The sequence below is a fragment of the Neophocaena asiaeorientalis genome, unplaced genomic scaffold, assembly GCF_003031525.2.
Source record: "Neophocaena asiaeorientalis asiaeorientalis breed wild unplaced genomic scaffold, Neophocaena_asiaeorientalis_V1.1 scaffold118, whole genome shotgun sequence".
NCBI lineage: Eukaryota > Metazoa > Chordata > Mammalia > Artiodactyla > Phocoenidae > Neophocaena > Neophocaena asiaeorientalis.
This window is the reverse complement of record NW_020175528.1, coordinates 9,973,166-9,993,053: the sequence shown is the minus strand read 5'-3', so window position 1 is coordinate 9,993,053 and position 19,888 is coordinate 9,973,166. Positions and strand designations below refer to the sequence as shown.

Genomic DNA, 19,888 nt, shown 5'->3' with positions numbered 1-19,888 from the left:
CATGTATGGAACATGGTGATGACAAAGTCATAGTAGACTTTGTGGAAAATAAGGCGGACTTTAAAAACTCAATGATCTTTTGGATAAAAATCTTGACAAACGTCTTTTTACATTAGAATCATGGATTCAGGGGAAAATCTTTTTGTAAATCTAGTGAAGGCTTAATTGTATAATCACACTTCATAAATATCCATCTATGGGGTATTCCCCAATATCATTCTCTATAGACAGACAGAACTGAATCTAGGGAAAAAGTAAAAGAAACCAACAGCTATCCTGAAAGTGGAAAGAGGAGACCAAAGACTTGCCAGTTTGGTCAAGTCAGAGAAAGAAGACAACTCAAACTGTCATGCCTTTGAGCATGTGTCATGAACAAGTAAAAGTTCTAAGTGAACTAGATCCAGGATTGTGAAGAAATTCAGATGTACTTCACTCTTTTTACACTGCTGGATCAAAGCACATATAAAGCAGTCCCATGAAACTCTTACATCATCACTAGAATCAATAATTTCGAAGAGGGGAAACATCCTTGCGATCTCTAAGATGTTAAGCAATGTCTCCTTATCCATTTTGAAAAAGAGCTTTAGAACTAAAACCGATGACTTAAGGCCATGAACTAGAACCCATATTCTTGATTATAGCAGATATGAAAACTAACAGAACTAACTAGAGAATATGCTCGGTTCAATGTTTCCATAGACTGTACTGCAGCTTACATTTTTACATGAACCTAATCTCTTTCCTAAATCTTTAAGTGATGGCAAGATATTTTTCTGCTTCACATTTTAGATTCTCTGCTGTACAGGAAGGGCTTATAAAAGGTTTAAACATGAAATGGAAAAAGAAAGAAGACCAGGATGCTAAGATAAACATCACTGGAGGTGTTCAAAGGCTAGATGACAACTTGGAAGGTGTGTTGCAGACATGATTCAAGTATGAGACAAGTGGTTGGAACAAATGACCATTAAATTCCCCTCCAACTCAGATATATAATTCTAGACTCAGAGGATAAACTCAGAGGTGGTATCAAATAAAAGGGCTTTGGCTCTGGAGTCATACCCAGGTTTGAATCCCAACTCCATCATTTTTACGATATGACCTCACACAAGTTATTTAGCCTCTTCAAAGGATAATAATAGGACCAGATGCTAGGATTCAGTGAGATAACACATGAATGTCTGGCACATGGTAAGCACTTAATACGTTAACTATGTAATCTGTATTACTTAGGTATAGCGGCCTAAATCTGAATGTCATAAAATACTCAAAGAATATTGACTTAGGAGTTAGGTGACTTACTTTTTACAGCTGACTCTTGCTTTTTAAGGAAATACACTATCAAATAAACATAATCTCAGAGTTTACAATTTAATGAAAGAGACAGACAAGTCAGAGATGTGATAAATGCTCAGACAGGGCAAGATTATAGAGGGTGTTTTGGGAGCATATAATCAAGATCTAGGGTCAAGGAAAAATGTTTAGTAGAGGAAGTGCCACAGTTGGGTGGAGAAGAAAAGGATACACACACACAAATGTTCCAAGTAAAAAGAACAGCAGGAAAACTCAAATAATGAACGCCAGTTAGAAGTTTGTTGCAATTCCAATTAATAAAGGACTGTGCCCTGAATAGATGATGAGAGAGATGAATATGCTGAAGAAATACTCAGGAGGTAGACATGGCAGCACTTTGTCATTAACTGGTTATGAAAGAGGAGATAGCTATGAAAGTTGGCTGTGAAAAATCAGGGAAATTTGAACGTAAGGACAGATGCACAGGTAATGAGTTTGAGTGCCAGGTGCATATACATGGCTTCCTACAGCATATAGAGGACATCCAAAGCCATCTATATGCTCTTAGCATGATAAAGAATGTGAAGAGTGGGTCTGGACACCATCCTGAGTACACCAATAATACTTGAAAGGACAAAAAGAAAGGAAAAGTCTGCCAAGGGGACTGAGAAGAAACAACCAGAGAGGTAGGAAGAAAAACTGGAAAGGACGGTTTCACAGTTGTCGAAATATCAGTCCAAAATTCAAAACTTATATATATCAGTATAAGCTTTGTACAAATGGACAAATATCTGGAACACTAAAAACTATTTAAAAGCTACTTAACCATGATTGCAACTATTAATATCCATGCATATATGCTCAAAGTCTGGAAGGGAATATGTAAACACTGAGACAGCAATTGTGCTAAAACATGGGTTAGGTGTAACTGTTCTTATTCTATTTCCCAAACTTCCATAGCTTAATTTTGAAAGGGTACATATATTACTACTAAAAAAGCTGGGGTACAAATATATTATCTGAAAGGGGACTTTTAATACAGGATTCTCATATTCTGATGACCTATTGTTTGTATATTTTCAATCAAGTTTATACTTGACCTGCAGTCTACTTCAATTTAACTGAAGAAAAAAAATTCTTATAGTTTTACTTGTTTTTGTTTTAAGCAGTACTTTTATTGTAGATTTACCTTTAAGCCATATTTAGACTCAGGAACTTTATTATAAACACTTAAAAATAGGGAAAAGGTTATAAGGTTTGGAGCTCATCTGAGGATAAAATTAAACCAATGAAAAGGATTTGCACAAAGTAGGTGCTCAATAAAATCCATTTCCCCCCCCCCAAATAAATTTTGCTGCAAAAATGTTTTAAAAGTAGACATAAAAGAGGTTTCTTTATAGAATTATTCACAACTAAGGGCAAATGTGATGTGGCTTAGTAGGGGGTTTTACATGTGATTCATGTCCCTATCCCAAGAAACATTCGCGGCTTGAAGTAGCTTTTTAAACTGCTTCCAGTGTTTGCTATTTATAAATCCTAAATATTAAAGGGTGAATTCCTTAATGGTTACAGTTAGTACAATACTATTCTAGTAAGTACTAAAACTTTTCTAATACATATATACTTGCTTATAATTATAAGCATTAAATTTGAATGGAGGTTATTTTACAATACAATAAATGATTTTAGACAGTAAGCAACTTACCAAATTTATTTTTTGGCAAGTGCTTTAAAAGATGGTTTTATAATGAGGATGACCCATTGCTATCAATACTTAAGTTCAAAGGAAATCAAATTTATGTATTCACATCTTCATACAACATGAAATTTTCCCTTATCTTATCCTTCAAGTTTTCCAGGGTTACTCTCTATACCTGCATATCAATTGAGAGCCCAGGCTCCACTTAGAAAGCTAGATTTGAATCCTAGTTCTACCACTTAATGGCTATGTGACCCGAAAAAGTTACTTAATCTCTCCAGGCTTTCAATTTTCTTCTCTATAAACTGAGGCTATTGATAGTATCTATACAACTGCTGTGAACATTAAATGAGATAACATGTCAAAAATGCTTACTATGGTATCATGCTAAGTATTTTTACTTAGCAGTCCCTGACACACAGTAACCACTAAGTAGCAAAAAAAGCAACTACTCTGTGGAGAAATCCAATCAACACTTGAGCACAGAGACGGACAGAATGCAAGTTCTAAACTAAAACCAATTAGGCTCTGATTTGTTCCATCAGTCTAATGGTCACTTATAATAAACTAGCCTTGGAAAAATATCAGTAGGAGTTAACAGATCAGTGTATTCATTAAAAACTTTATTCATAAGTCACATACTTGGGTGTCTAACAAGGCTTGTCCTTTAGACACAAACATTCACTAGCAATGTTACTCAACTGTTTTTGAAAACCTGGCAAATACTCTGAACTTTTCACTGAAAACATACATAAAGTTCTATCCAAAATTCCACAGGCTTCAGGATCCCCTGAAGGCTACCCACTGACTACTAAATATGGATATCCTACTAAAGAAATTAGAACGTATTTTCCTAACTACCAAAGTTATACAGATATATTGTATAAAATAAAAAAATAAAAATGAAAAATATATATAGAATAAGGGACAAGTTTTGTTGTATTTCCTTCCAGACTACCATTGATTGTTATTACTGGTTTAAGAACCTTAAGTTTATATACAGAATATGATCAACACGAAGTCATGGAATACTATTATCTGAAACAATTTAGAATATTATTCAAAAGACAGAACGGATATGTGTGTGTGTAAGAGAATAACATATCTCTGGTTAAGAATAAGGTCAGAAATAGATATTGTACCCTATTTAGATGATACTTTCAAATAACTTGGATAGACTTGCAGGATATGTGCACCGTATTTTAATGAAAATATTAATTCTAATATTTTCTGTATAACATTGGAAGTATAACTTAACCCAGATTCTTTTTCTTCATACACAAAATATGATGATCAGGTTGAAGATTATGATATCCTAATCTAAACAGTATTATCCTAATCTAAACTGTATTATTTTGAGAGTCCCCCTACAAAATACAGCTGTGTAAAACAAAGCAAAATAAGAAGGTATACAAAACAAATTTGAAAATTTTTGCTTTCTAAGCAGAATACAGTTCTGAAAGGAAATGTTTTTTCAGGGCACACAAAAAATGTATATTGACTTCAAATATATCATTTTCATTTGATATTGTCATCTTAGGTGTTCTCAACTAGGAATTGAGAAAATTTCTTTGGCTTTTATTTTTAGAGACAGCAGGAAAAATGCCTTTTATTGAGAAAAATAAAATCCCACAAGTAAATAAAACTATTTAAATTATATTTCATGGAGAAAATGGATGAAAATTTTTTTATAAAAATAAAAGATTAATATATTATTTCTCAAATATCTCTTGGGATATTAACTAGAAGGTATATGGGGCCCCTAACTATACTGTAAGCATCTACAGCAGATGCAATAGCAATATTTAAATAATCTTACTATAATATAGGATGTCACTTTATTTTTTAAACTGATTATTAAACACCACTGCAAAGACAGGGTCTTGAGCCTCATGAGACTCTGAAAGAATTACATACTCCAAGTATTTAAAATTCCAAGTTTTAACTTATATATTTAATACTATACTCTTAAGTTATACAATGTGCTCAGTTTGTTCATAAATATTCATCTCAATACAATAACATCAGGTATAATACATAAAATCTAATCCATTAAGTCTTACCAATTTATGACCTGATGAGACACTCTTGTGGACAACATTCAGTCCTTAGAAGCTAGAATAACCCTCCAACCATGTGAGGGCATCACAACTTTTAAACTTTCGGCTTTCGATCATTATTATGTCACATTCCTCCTCCGATGCTGAATTCTAAAAAAAATTCTAGCAAAGAGTTTAAGTAAATAAGTGTTTTAATCAAATAGCCTTTAGAAATCTTTTATAGCAAAGTTGTATGTTTTACCATGATTACACAACTGATATTTTGTACTTAAGTATTTTAATGTAAAATAATTTCATATTTGATATGGATACTTCAAACTTTAAATAACATGGACTTTGAGGCCATCAGAATACTTGTTAATAAAGAGTCAAGTAGAAATGGAACCAATCAAAGGTTTAAGATCATGATCCAGAAATTATGATTTAACACCATAACTTGGTATAGACAGCTTTGTAGTCCTGCAGAATGGCACTTGAGTTCTACTGTTTGGTCCACATCCATATATGAATTTCTAGACTTATACAGCACAGGTGGCTGGATCAGTAATAATCTATATCATTCATTTAAATGCTCAAGACAGCATTCAATTTTTATACCTAAATCCTAGTCTATCTCTATCATCCCCAATTTTAAAATCAGAGAACATGATGGAGAGAATGAAATTTTATTATGTGTTTTATATAATAGATATAACAATGTATCCTATTCAGGAGTAATCCTACTGCTCATCTGCGTATGGGCATGGAAGAAAACTGGGCGTAGGAGGATTTAATAATGGTAAAACTTACTTCCTTAAGAATATAATCTTACGTTTATTAAATTTTTTTACAAAGCTTTCAATTGGGCACCTATTTTAATCGCTGGAAGGTAATATTAATAACATTTTCTGTTTGATAAGAATGCTGATTTATATTTTTAGTTGCCAGTAATCCACAGAAAAGGCAACCCTCATATTTATGGGCATATTTTTACCTACATTAACCCCCTAAATAAAATGGCATAATGGGGTAAGGGGGAGGGGGAAAGGAGGAGGCCCTATTCAAGAAGACTAATATGTGCAAACCGATAGAAAACTTAAAGACAGCAATGTAAAGGAAACTCTGTAGCCATCTCTCCAGAGATATTTGACCCAAATACAGGGGGATGGAGTTACGTTGTTATAGATTTTAACTTTTAATGGAAATTTTCTATTAAACACACACGGTCATTTAAAAGTCTTCTATACAATCTGAAGATCTATTAGAATTTTTCCAATTTACAAATATAGTCTTTCCAAATGTAATCTCACAACACATTTGACTTGAATAAAACCACACAACTACATTATAAGGCTGGGCTATGAAAAGACAATAATCACCTGGTGAAGGCAAAAATCCATATTTATTTGGATAAATAATAGTTTAAGGTTGTGGTGATTTCATCAACATTATTACCAAAATGTTTTTAGAAAGTTTTTATGCAACTCTTGTCTCCTATCAACCAAAATACTACCATAATTTAAAAAACAAAAGAAGACACTTTAATGATTTACTCTTTTGAGGGACAAGTCTCATGAGAAGGTACAATACTTATTTAGCAAAGTAAATGCTTCCTGAGATATATCTATCAGTAATGCTGGTAATTTGCTTGTCTGTAAGGCTTTGATGAACTAGTCATTTAAAGGGCAGACTACGGTCCTTTGTTAAAGGACCAGCCAACAACAAGCACTGTTATGATAAATGCCTGGAAAAAAAAAAATCTTTGGAAGACAGAATTAAACCAGCCATATAAAGCAGACTTAGTTATTTTACTGTGATGCTTATAAAAAAGATAATTTTAAGGGTGTGTGCACCATACAAATGTATAGGAAATTTAGGACGTAAGAGCTGTATACACTGAAAGTATGTAAAACTTCTGTATCAAATTTTTCCCAAGCATGCATTTTCAAAATTAGCTGTTACTGAGTAAAAGGCTCACAACTGAAGAGTTTCAATCACTAAATTCCAACATGTAGGAAATCCTTATTAAAAATCTGAAATAAAACTGAGTAACTGAAGTGCTTGTGGATGAGTAACAGAGTTAAGATTAATTAGATATCCTTTAAAATTTAACTTAGAATTCTCCTAAAAATGAATATTTATTTAGAAAGCTGTTCTAATATATCAATCATAATCTTGAATCTCTGGCAAGATTGCTATCAAAAACAAATCTTGAACATTTCCTATAGATATCATTTCATTCTTCTTTAATTGCTGAGGAAAAAAAATCCCATTTAACTGAGAATGTGCTATTGAAAGTTCTTATAGTATAGTCCAGCAAGAACTAGGCTTAAGTTTACCATTATTTAGCTTATTTTATGGCAAACTTATATTAATAGAACAAAAGAGTGAGCACAGGGGCAAAGAGGTAGAAGACTTGCAATTTCCAAGTCATTATTTGAAAACTGATATGTGAAATCAGACAAACCTATACCTAAGAGTTCCTAAAGGAACTTGTTATTTGAATGAATGTGCTTAGCTTCTTTTGGTACAAAATTTCACTTTCAAAGTGTAAAACACATTTCTTTAAAAAGTTTACTGCACTGTTTTGAGAATTCTTAGACATCATATAGATCAATGCTTGCTTCTGTAAAAGTCAGAAATACTTATTGTTTAATGGTGAAAAGGGGAAAATGGGGCAACCCTGCATGCTCCTGATAATTACATATAGTCTTTCCATATGTATAGGAGAAATGAGGCTAGAAATATCAAAGATAAACTTATGGAAAAAAATTAGCCCAAACGTACCTAACAGAATAAGAACACTGACACAGTGTTCCAAGAAACTCACATATAAAAAGACATACACAATTATAGGAAACTTGTACCTGTGGTTGAGCCAAGATATAATTTAAGACAGTGATCTGTTATGTTAAAAACTTAAAAAAAAAGATGTTTAGCATTTTATGTATTGTATCAAATGCACCTACTGGTGAAAGACAGGCAAGAATTTCATTAATGCAGCTTTGAAAAAGAGCTCTAACAAGATAGTGATAGATATTTTTTAACAGATCATGTTTATTCACAAATGATTCATACTCTTCTTTCTTTCAAAAGGAGTAGAAACAGCTTATAGAGAGGATACCAAAAAAAGAAGAAAAAAAAAGGAAATTGAAATTGGGGGTGGGAGAAGATAAAAATGGAAAAACAAAGTAAGCAGAAGCAAGTTGTGTGTTACTCAAATATATGCAATAAGGTCCTGCAGGCTTTGTTAATAACACAGAGCTATATATTTGACTTCGAGCTCTTGTTATAACAACAGTTAACATAAAAGAAATGTAACTGTTCTTAAAATTTTAAATATCAACATGCCTAAGAGTTACGCCTAAGAGTTAACGTCTAATTTCTTGAAACAAACTACGCTATGACCATCCCAGACATACATTTAGCAGCATTTTCTGGACTAAGTTAGCAATATCTAAGAAACAGCTGCTGTAAATAAAGACAGAAATTTTCTGAAGATTAATGGTTAATAGTCACTGTGAACATGAGTGGGATTAGTCAGACACAACAACTCTTTTTCCCTTCCTGTTCTCCTTCTAATAGTGTGTAGGTCTAGAAAGAGAATACCTTCTTTATCTTGATATTACCACTAGTAGACATGTATTAATAGAAAGATGTTTTTGGCTTCCAGGATACAGGTTACAGCACCACTATTTCTGGGCCAAATATCACAATTAAAAACCGAAAAAAATACAATGAGCACCTTCCAAATTTTTTAGTATTTATCACCGAGGATCTTCAAACTTTGACAATAACCAGGAAACAAAGCAGCATAAAAATGTTATTTCTTGAGGATATTTATCAATGAATACACATTCTAAATTATTACCACCTATTTAAATTTACTTGTCAAATGTGGAAAAAATTTTAGAAGTTGTCAAGTGAAGCCTAAACACAGAAGCTAATTTCTGGTAAGCAAATGCATTTAAATGCTCTATATCCATCACAAAAATCTAATACATTTCCTGATTTGCATGATTTAGAATATTAGTACAAGTGCACACACACACACAAAGAATGTCAGCTAGAATACAGTCAGTCATTTCTCTCATCTAACTACCTATCAACCCAAATCTTAATGAAAACAAAATATTAAAATAATTCCACTTAATATTTCTTTCTTCTCAATAGGCTGCCAAAACTATCTGCAGGTTTAAATACATAGAAGAGGTATGAATGAGTTCATACTTTTAAATTGTTGAAGAACTAGAATGGAAAAAAACCCCAAACAGATGTTATATGTTTGTTCTGGTTCAATAATTTCAGGCTATATTTAAATTTCCTTCTCATCTGAACAAGTTCAGTAAGAGTCTTCTCTTAAAAAGCTTTGCTAGAGTTCTAGATTCTTCAGGAAAAAAAATAAGATGGGTTTAGCAAATTATACACACACGTTTCTGTTCTGTTCAAAGGCTTGGTTTACTTAAAACCCATCTGGTGAAAAGTTAAAATACAACAATAACAAAGAGACCTTATTTCCGAGTTTTTTAATTGTTTCTCAAATTTCATCCTGAAAATAATTATCAATACCTCTCAGAGTAGGTAGGCTGTGGTGACTTATGTAGAGAAAATTTACTAACTAAAGAAGGTGGTAAGCACATGAACAGAAGCATGTAACAGTGGATGAGCAGTTAATTTCTCATCACCAATTCTGAAGCCCAGTCATGTGCTGAAAATAATATCAGCATGTCAGGTGTCCCATTTCAGCTAGCCACAGAAAAGCTAAGAGGAGAAGAAATGCTTAGGATCCACTGAAACACCACTTCTAACAATGAGATACAGATCTATGGTTAGAAATCTGGCAGCAGACAATCCACCTTAGGCAGCTATCACAATAAAACTAGGAGGATACAACAAACCATAAAGGATAGCAGTCACATACGTTGTGAACCCAAGTGGTGAGTAAAAATGTCTTTAAGTTATACTACTTTTTCTCAACTCAAGATAATTAAAATCCCAATTTAATACATATGTATAAAAATCACAGTATAGAAAAAACTAGTACAAGAATATACCTCAATTTCTGTTCTAAGGGATATACCCACATTAATATCCACATGTTCTTCTCTTGCCATCCCCCTACTAAACTTTGAGAAATAAAAGACTCCTCTTAAAAACTTCTCTAATGCCAGTAGTTGTTTTAGCTGGATTTTAGGCAGTACTTCCTTTCCTCTCTCTTCTCCCCAGCCCCTATAATACAGACCAGTTAAGCAGATGCCTTTTTCCCCAGTATTTCATCCAGAACATTAGCACTTCCTTTATTGGTGAATATTTAAACAATCTTAAAGGAGGCTAATAGAAGTGAAGTACTTATTTATTTATATAAGACAGGAGGAAAAAAGACAGGTGTTTCATAATTAAATGTAATCTGTGATCTTGTTTAGGCTCTTGGATCAGGTAAAAAATGGTCATCATGAATGACGTTATTGGGACAACTGGCAAAAACGTAAATATGAACTGTATGTTACATATTAGATAATAGTCTAACAAATCTGAATTTGGTAATTATACTATTTTTTACATGATAGGAAACATATGCTAAAGTATTTTGGGGTTAATAGACATGCTACCTGCAAGTTACTCTTAAATGGTTCCTAAATAATGTTAGGATGATAAAGCAAGTATGACTAAATGTTAACAAATGCTGAACTTGGTAAGATTATTGAAAATTAAAAATTTTTTCAAAACAGAGATTCAAAGATTTTCCCTTCTTTTTGGTTAGGAAATAATATTCTTAGAATCTTCTAGTCTCTAAGACCATTTATCTTCTTCAAAGTTTCTGCTGTTCTCTAAATGTAGGTAGTGCTGCCCAAGGTCCTGGCTTGACCCTTTTTCCCTACTCTGTTCCTAGGAAATGTTAGCCTTTCCTAAAGCTTGAACTCTAAAATAATATAAACAAACAAACAAATAAATAAAAGATTCTTCAATCTCTTCTAGCCTTAAGTTCTCTACCAAGCTGCAAGTCTGCAGCTAAAGCTGTACCCTGAGTATTTACTTCCACCTTGACTTTCCACTGGCTCTTCGACTCAAAACAAAATCTCATCACTATTTTCTCCTTCCCAAACCAACTATTTCACTAATACTTCCTAATGGTACCACCATTCCCTCAATTAGGTCTGACATGTTGGAGTCAAATTTGACTGCTTCCCTATCATATCCAATCAGTAGCAAAATTCTTTAATTCTAACCTTCTGATAACCATTCTTTCCTTATCTCCATTGCCTAATTCAGGCCTTCATTACCCTTCTAATATCTTTGATCTCTATCCAATCCACCATTTCTTCTCTGTTGTCTTCAAATGTTTTATGCACCAATCAAATTTAACCATCCTTATCACATATGCCCTGTACTTCCACAGTAGTTCACACTATTTCCTCCAACTGGAAGGTGCCTTTTCCCTTGGTCCTTTCACTCTGCATGACCAAATTCTACCCAACCATTGGTTTCCCAATTTGTGGCCACCACTTAATTGTCTCTGACATGGGAATTCTTCCCTAATAGAGAATAGTTTGTTAGCCTTCCATTCCTTAAGCAAATTCACAGCTCTTTGAGGTTTTCTTAAAATCATGGGCAACAAAGACAAAACAGAAGTAAAGTAGATCAATTTCAAAACTTTTCTTACCTCTTTTCTTTTTTCCTTTAGAATTAAGTGGTGGGGCAATAAAACTCCACACAGAGGGATTTTGAAAGTAATTGGCTCTAAACCTCAAAGTCAAACATTCCTGATTAACAGGATGACAGCTTTATTATTTCTAGTGATTGGCAAGACTATTTCCCTGGGGGCCCATCTCCTTTCAGAAAGTAAGCTCAAGCCTGTCTGTTGAAACACCCACCTGGCTGTCCAGGTGGAATATAAAGAAAGTAGATTTTCTAGTTAGCTTTGTATTTAGAGTAACTATCCTACAGAAATGGAGTACAATAGGTCTGTCACCATCTTTTCCTATTCATTTTAGATAAATATTGCCTCAAATTACATTAGCTTTTGTAGCAGGCTTGTCACGTGCTAACCAATTACTGTAAAATGCAGCCAACCAGTATCTAGGTACTTTTTACTCTACCTATTCAACTTAAGTTTCAACCTCCCTGAATTTACATACATGTTCTTTCATTTTCTCAATTGCTGCACATACTTTAGACTGTTAAATTCACAAATGCTATCATCCAATAATAGCTATGACTTCCTGCTTTAACGTCATCCGAACATTTTATAAGCATGTTCTTAGGTTTTCATCTAATCTGAGATCCAGTCCTAAAAAGATGACAGGCCATTAAAAACTTTTCCTCTAATTTTTAGCATCTCTGATTATCCTCTACTAGATACCCTTAACTGAAATTGGTCAAAATATAATCAGATAATAAATTATGTAAGTACTAGGTACAAATTGTTAGGAAATATATTTGGTGTGGTTACATAACAGTTTGGGCTTATATCCTCGAGGTACTTAGAGTATAATTATTAGGAGACAACATTTAACCAGTAACAATCTCTAACAAGTAACCCACCATGGTGATTCTTTAAAATTATGTAGTTCAGATCCACTATGCAGAAACATATAGATGAACCTCAAACATAATACTGGATAAAAGAGGACAGACACAAAATACATAGTGTATGATTCCACTTACTGCAAGTTAAGATAGAGGAGGGAAATAATAGGAAGGGGGCACGAAGGGGTCATGAAGAGCTTATACTACTGTATCTTGATCTGGGTGCTAGTCACACAGATGTGTTCAGTTTGAGCTGGACAATTATGAATGGTGGACTTTTCTGATACAAAATATACTTCAATAAAAAGATTTTTAAAAAGTCATTAGCACCGAGCATTCAAAGACTAGATTATCCAAATTCTGAAACCTGAGTTTTTACCATTTGGGTTAACAAGTGGGTGTTAATGATGTATCCAAGCTTCCTGGAGTATGAGCGAAACAAAACAAATTGTGTCATAGGAGTAGTTTAGTTCTGATTTACTCCTAACTTCAAAAATGAAATCTCACAATGACAGGAAATATTGGATGCCTTTTCTAACACAAAATACTTGAGGTTATTTAACAAGAACGTTTTAATGCAACAACTGTGAAGCTAGATGTAAGTAATCACTATAAAGACTTAATTTAACTGAAATCATCAAGTATCTAGAAAAAGACATAAACTTACTCAGACATTCATTTTAAGTTAATAATTCATGTATACTACTTTCCTTATTCATTTCTCTTTAAATATTGGTGCTATCATGAGGAAGGACAAGCTGACTCAAGGAGATGGTGCACCTAGCAACTGTTACTCTCATTTGTTAACTACATTTAAGCATTTTCTTCATTGAGGCAGAAACACTTTTAAGTGTTTATCAATAAGGGTAAATCCTTACAAGCTACCTGATTTCTTCCCTTAGGCTACCTGAGGTAAAGTTTCTTCCCTCTAGTACTCCTTTACCTTACTGACCTGATATTTACAAGAGGGTAAAGTTGTTTGCTACAAATTCTTACCCTTAGCTTTTACAGACAAAGGACTCCCAACGAGAGCCTGCTCCCCAGTGATCATCAGGATAGGTTTCTAAACTAATTCTGTCGATTTAACAAAGTAATGCCAATAATGATTAAGTCTGGGAAGCTGTTTTTTAAACAAGAAAAAACAGGAAGTCAAATTTTCAAGTTACTATTCTGAAATGCCAATAGGCTAGGCTATCACTAAAAATTGGCACAGGGCTTAAAAGCTTTCTGGAGAGTAAGGTAATCTCCAGAAAGCTACATTATTCATTTTAATAAACAGTCAATGCAAATAATCTGGGCTCCCTGTATTATTTTAGCTATCAGTATCTATTATTCTTATATTTGGTGATGATTTCAGCCTACTGATTCCCTGATGACTCTGCAGAAGTCATCCCTGATGACAATGCAGAAGACAGAAAATGATGGCACCTACAGGAAAAGGGAAAGGAAGGCTTGACAGGAGCTTCGACTTTAGTATAATAACTGAATAAAACACTGGGTATCAATGGAAAGAGAGAATATCTAAATATAGGCAGAAGCAGACTGAGGGAAAGCTTCTCAACTTGCTAACTCTAATTTAAATAGTGGAGAAAACAAACGGGCCATTAGAGAGCTCTAAGTCAATGTGAGGAAGGTATACTAGTTACTTATATTTTGATTAAAAGATAGTCTGCTGAAAGAATTCTGGGGAAAAAAAGATACCAGTCTTTCATTTCAAGTAAGGCAAAAACCAAGAATCTTCAGATATCTAGGGCAGGTTTAATAAAAATTGGCACAGAGCTTAAAAGCTGCCCCTACTGAAAATGATTTCTAAGATTTCATAAACAGGAGCCTGAAATATGGTATATATCCACACTGATAGGCAAATTTATACCTCTTAAGTAGATAATGTAAGGAATTTATAGTCCCTTAAATCTCTGAATGGTTCTATTTAATAGAATCATCCTTGAAAAATACTGATAATTGCCAAATTATTAATAATATTAAAAAGTCTTAAATTTATAATAGTCAAAAATGAACAAGGCAGCTTGGTGAGATATTTTTCAAAGCTTAACACACATTAATCTTCAACCCCTGTCTGCGAAGAAAACGAATAAACAGTCCCACAATACTTTATTAGCTCATAGCTTATTAAAAAGTTTGCAGATACCTGCCAACTGAAGTTGTAGATGGTTAGAACTAATAAGGCCAGACACTACTGCTCTTCTCAACTGAAAATTAATTAAGCTAGTTGAAAAGCTAAAAGGAAGCCACTAGTCAGTTTCTACTGCATTGGGCTTGTCACCTTGGTACCAACATGCCAACTTACAGTGAAGAATGGCTGATATAGAATATAAGTTTTGATTATATTTTGGCACTAACACACTATAGACAAGTATCCAAGTATCTGTTAAAATTCTTTGGTTCTGGACAAGAGGCTCCAAGAAGAAGAGAAAATATTTTCAACCCATGAGAAACTATAGATAAAGCAGCCTGCCTGATTTCTGATACCTTAAATGTTTCTGGTATCTAAAAAAGAAAACAGATAAGGAGTATTTAGCTGTAACAAATGATGAGCAGGCAACTTCTACAGCTGCTTTATAATGAAAAGAAATCTTTTAATTAGATCCAAATTATAAAAAGTAAAGCTCAAAACTTTCTACATTGTTTTGATGAAAATAATAGGTATTATTCATATTGATGTCATGGTAGCTCATGAAAGTTAGCTATTTGAAATAAATTATCATATATCTAAAAACTATTTTATAACATTTCTGAAGAGTACTATTTTTCCTTTTTCTAAGGGAAAAGTATAAAGCACGCCCCAAAGTACTCACCCTGGCTACATCTGGTAAGCCATTTGAATGATTAAAACTTCATGCTTGTTTCATGCCACAATTTACATTTATGTCTCAATTTATATTGCTACAGCTATACAATTTAAAAATTGAATTTATAAACATAGCACTATACATTTTAAAACTTCTTGTTCTACAAGTAACCATTTAAAAACATTTTTAAGTTAAGTAAGGAACACATCACCAAAAAGACAGTTTGTTAGAAAATTTCTTGAGTGATACGGTAAATCAAGCCTAAGAATTAAGACACTGTTATCATTTCTGAGCAATGTAGACCATGTCTTCACATGACATGTACATGCACATAGCAATACTCTATTCTAATGAAAGAGATGCAGTTGAGTCTACGAGTGTTATCCAAAATATGCCAAAGGACACAAATGCACTGCCAAGCAGAGTTAAAAGAATCTAACAAAGCTTTGTGTGAGTTTTAAAAACATTGTTGGCACTCAACTTCTATTAATTAGACACAGAATGATGGAGTGCTAATAAATATTCAGCAAAATAAGTGAACAGAGCATATACTACTTAAAATGTGTATTAAGCAGAAAGATAAACCAAAGTATCTGCTGCCATACATGAACTCCAAGACTTCAGTCTCTATTTTTAAAAGTTAAAAATAAAATTTATACAACATTTCTGTGAGAAAACAAACTGTTTTAGGGGATTATAAAACAGTAATGCAGATCTGGTGAATTCTAGCAAACAAGCTTAAGGTTAAATTTTCTTGCCGAGAATTAAACAATGACTACTACTTTGATACCTTAGTCTTTTCCTTCCTCCAATTTCTTAATATGAAATAACATTTTGCTTTGAGTCACTAAGGCTTTTACAGAGAAATCATATAAAATGGCACAAAATTAAAATAACTGTAGGTAGTTTATTTTATAAAATATGTTTTTACATTAAATACACATGGGTAAGGGGATATTTCATGTAATAAAATCCAATAGAAAAAGCCCTTCAAAAAATACATTTTTAAGTGCAGTAAAAAGGAAAGTATGTCTATATTCTATTTAAAATATAGTTTGTCCTTTTGGTTTATTTTCCTGCTTTGTCCCATGCTAGATACCATGTGATTTCCCCCCCTCCTAAAATAATAAACATCAGTTTTAATGATGAGAAACCATTACAGTACAAAGCAGTTCATGCATACACTTTCGCATGTATGCATTCCATATGAAAGTATTCATACCTATCCCAGAGGTTCTTTGATTCCTGAATCGTGTTCAAATGGAACGCTTGGAAGAAAGCAGTTGAAGGATTCCTGTGAGATCCAAGAATCAAATGGAAATGAAGTTGAGAAAGTACAGTAAAATCACTTACTTTTCAAAAAAAGATGGAAAACTAATGAGAACCTACTGTATAGCACAGGGAACTCTACTCAATGCTCTGTGGTGACCTAAACGGGAAGGAAATCCAAAAGAGGGGATATATGTATACGTATAGCTGATTCACTTTGCTGTACAGTAGAAACTAACACAACGTTGTAAAGCAAATATACTCCAATAAAAATTAAAAAAATAAAATAAACTCATTTCCCCAAAAATTAAAAAAAAAGATTTTAGATTTCTAATACCATGCAACTGCTTTAATAAAAAGAAAAAAAAACCCACATAAGCTTGATTAAAAACATTTCGAAAGAAATTTTAAAACTGGACAAAATCCAGCAGACACTAACAATTCAGGATCACAGTTTTAAAGAAAAGGCGTAATACAGATAAAATGAAATACTAACTAGCACCCAGTTGTGTGTGTATATATTTACATACATATGAATGTGACCAGTTCATAGCCAAAATCAACAACTACTCTGTATCAGATGCCTTTATAAATCCCTACACATTTAACAGTTTAACAAAGCTGTTCTCAGGTACAGTATTCATGTAAAATTAGTTAAACAATAGCTTCATGATATGAAAATTCTTCATAGGACCTATTTGACAGGATTTGATGGTGACCAATGAGTCCTTTTCTGGGTTGGACTTGACACAATTTCCACCTTCAGAATTCATTTATTTATGGGTGGTTTCTCTGGGTTAAGGCAAAAAATGGTGCTGCAATTGGAGGGCAGACTTCTAACTTCCTGCATTTGTACAGTGCCCCTTTAAGGGGTAAGAACTTATACACCATTATCACCATCCAGTTCTACTATTCCCTGGAGACACATTCCCTAGGGCTATAACTATAGAATCATAATGGGGCAAGCTCTCAGCAGGCTGGTTTCACCTCACATCTCAGAAGTTCTCAGGAGACTAACCTTTTGACAAACCTGCTCTCTAATAGTTCTGTCTCCACCTCAGCATATTTCCATGGTCTCCGCCACTCCCAACCCATACAATAAGGAGCCAACAAAAACTTGCCACATCACTTCTAAAATTCCTGACCGGTGCTGTAGCAGAATAACAGCAGCAAGCTAAGAATACTGTATACCAGACACTATTCTAAGTGCTTTACATTTATTAACTCAATACTACAACAGCCCTAAGAGCTAGGTGCTACTATTATTCCCATCTCACAGATAAGGAAACTGGGTCAGACAGAAGTAACTTGCCCAATGTCACAGAGCTAGTTAAGTGGCAATCTGGTCCCAGGGTTTATGCTCTTAAACCACTATGCTAAGCATATAACAGAGTTAAATTTTAACCTCTCTAGGTCTGTCTCCATCAGTTAAATGGTGGTATTACCATCTAGCCTTGCAGGGTAATAGGTAACTAGTGCTCCTGGCATTTAGTCAATGCTCAATAAATGACAGTTATTATCTTTATCGTCAAAATGAGGTTCAGATACAACATGGCAATTCTGAGACCCTAACTAGTGCCTTAGGAGAGTCTGCAGTATTATTAGTACAATAAGAAAATGATTTCCAACTTCTACTGGAATAGCAATCAAGTATCAATGATCATCAAATAAAATACTCAATAGAATTCCATGACTTCAAAACTCATAGGACATCAAGACATATATTATCACATACATACACTAACAAACGTAAGGTAGATAGCTAGTGGGAAGCAGCCACATGGCACAGGGATATCGGCTTGGTGCTTTGTGACTGCCTGGAGGGGTGGGATAGGGAGGGTGGGAGGGAGGGAGAGGCAAGAGGGAAGAGATATGTGAACGTATGTATATGTATAACTGATTCACTTTGTTATAAAGCAGAAACTAACACATCATTGTAAAGCAATTATACCCCAATAAAGATGTTAAAAAAAAAAAAAAGATATATTATCAGGACTTCCCTGGTGGCACAGTGCTTCAGAATCCGCCTGCCAATGCAGGGGACACGGGTTCGAGCCCTGGTCCTGGAAGATCCCACATGCCGCGGAGCAACTAAGCCCGTGCGCCACAACTACTGAGCCTGCGCTCTAGAGCCCACGAGCCACAACTACTGAGCCCGAGTTCAACTACTGAAGCCCACGTGCCTAAAGACCATGCTCAGCAACAAGAGAAGACACTGCAATAAGGCCATGCACTGCAATGAAGAGTAGCCCTGGCTCTCCACAACTAGACAAAGCCCGCCCACAGGAATGAAGACACAAGACAGCCAAAACTAAATAAATACATAAACAAACAAACAAAACAAAACTTAAAAGACACATACTGGGGACTTCCCTGGTGATGCAGTGGTTAAGAATCCGCCTGCCAATGCAGGGGACACGGGTTCGAGCCCTGGTCTGGGAAGATCCCACATGCCATGGAGCAACTAAGCCCGTGCACCGTTAACTACTGAAGCCTGTGTGCCTAGAGCCCATGCTCCGCAACAAAGAGTAGCCCCCGCTCTCCACAACTAGAGAAAGCCTGCATGGAGCAATGAAGACCCAACGCAGCGAAACATAAATATAATTTTAAGAAGACATATATTAATCTACTGAATTGTAAAAAAAAATATTTTCTAGAAGGCATTTAAAATTTTGATCAGTAGGGTATCTTTTAGATGATCCAAATCTGGGAAAGGCAGATAGACACTAGATGCCAGTGTGTCACCAAAGCAACTGTTTGATTAACTAGGAGTCTCCAGTGCGTGTACTTCTTTTTGCTTCCCCTACTTCAACTCCTTTCTGTTCTTTTAACTGTTTCTCTACTTTTCTCCTGACTAGGTCTAAGGCAATTAAAGGCACTGATTGGACCTACTAATATCAAGAAAGAATTAAGAGGTTGCTGACTACTGTTTATTTAACAGCTTGTATCCTCTCAAGATATATTTGCCAGGCCCCTTTTTTTCACTGTACTTAGAAAATCAGTCTGCCAAATTAAATGAAAGCCAACTAAACCAACTGAAAACTCAATTTGGCTTTTTTACCAGGCTCACCCAAGACCATATGGGAATAAGTCTGCTATTCACACAGGTCTGTTTGGAGACTCTGGGTTTAAAATAAACAGAGTGACACAAAGAGGAAGGTAGTAAATACAAGAAAATAACAAAGAGTAAACTTGGAAGTTATTCTGCAAGTCTGGAATTCAAAATTCATTAAAGAACATTTACTATATATATA

At 34.2% G+C, this 19,888-nt stretch overlaps 1 protein-coding gene across 2 annotated transcripts in view; it reads right to left on the bottom strand.

Moving 5' to 3' along the window:
* The window catches only part of TSC22D2 (TSC22 domain family member 2), a 50,780-nt gene that overhangs the window by 19,209 nt on the left and 11,683 nt on the right, over nt 1-19,888 (bottom strand). Inside the window, exon 2 of one of the 2 annotated variants that reach the window (XM_024769092.1) lies at nt 16,588-16,659. The exons of the other annotated variant lie outside the window; for it this stretch is intronic. Within the exon in view, the coding sequence (XP_024624860.1) occupies nt 16,588-16,659 (72 nt within the window). The remainder of the gene's footprint in view (nt 1-16,587; nt 16,660-19,888) is intronic. 2 annotated transcript variants of the gene reach the window in all.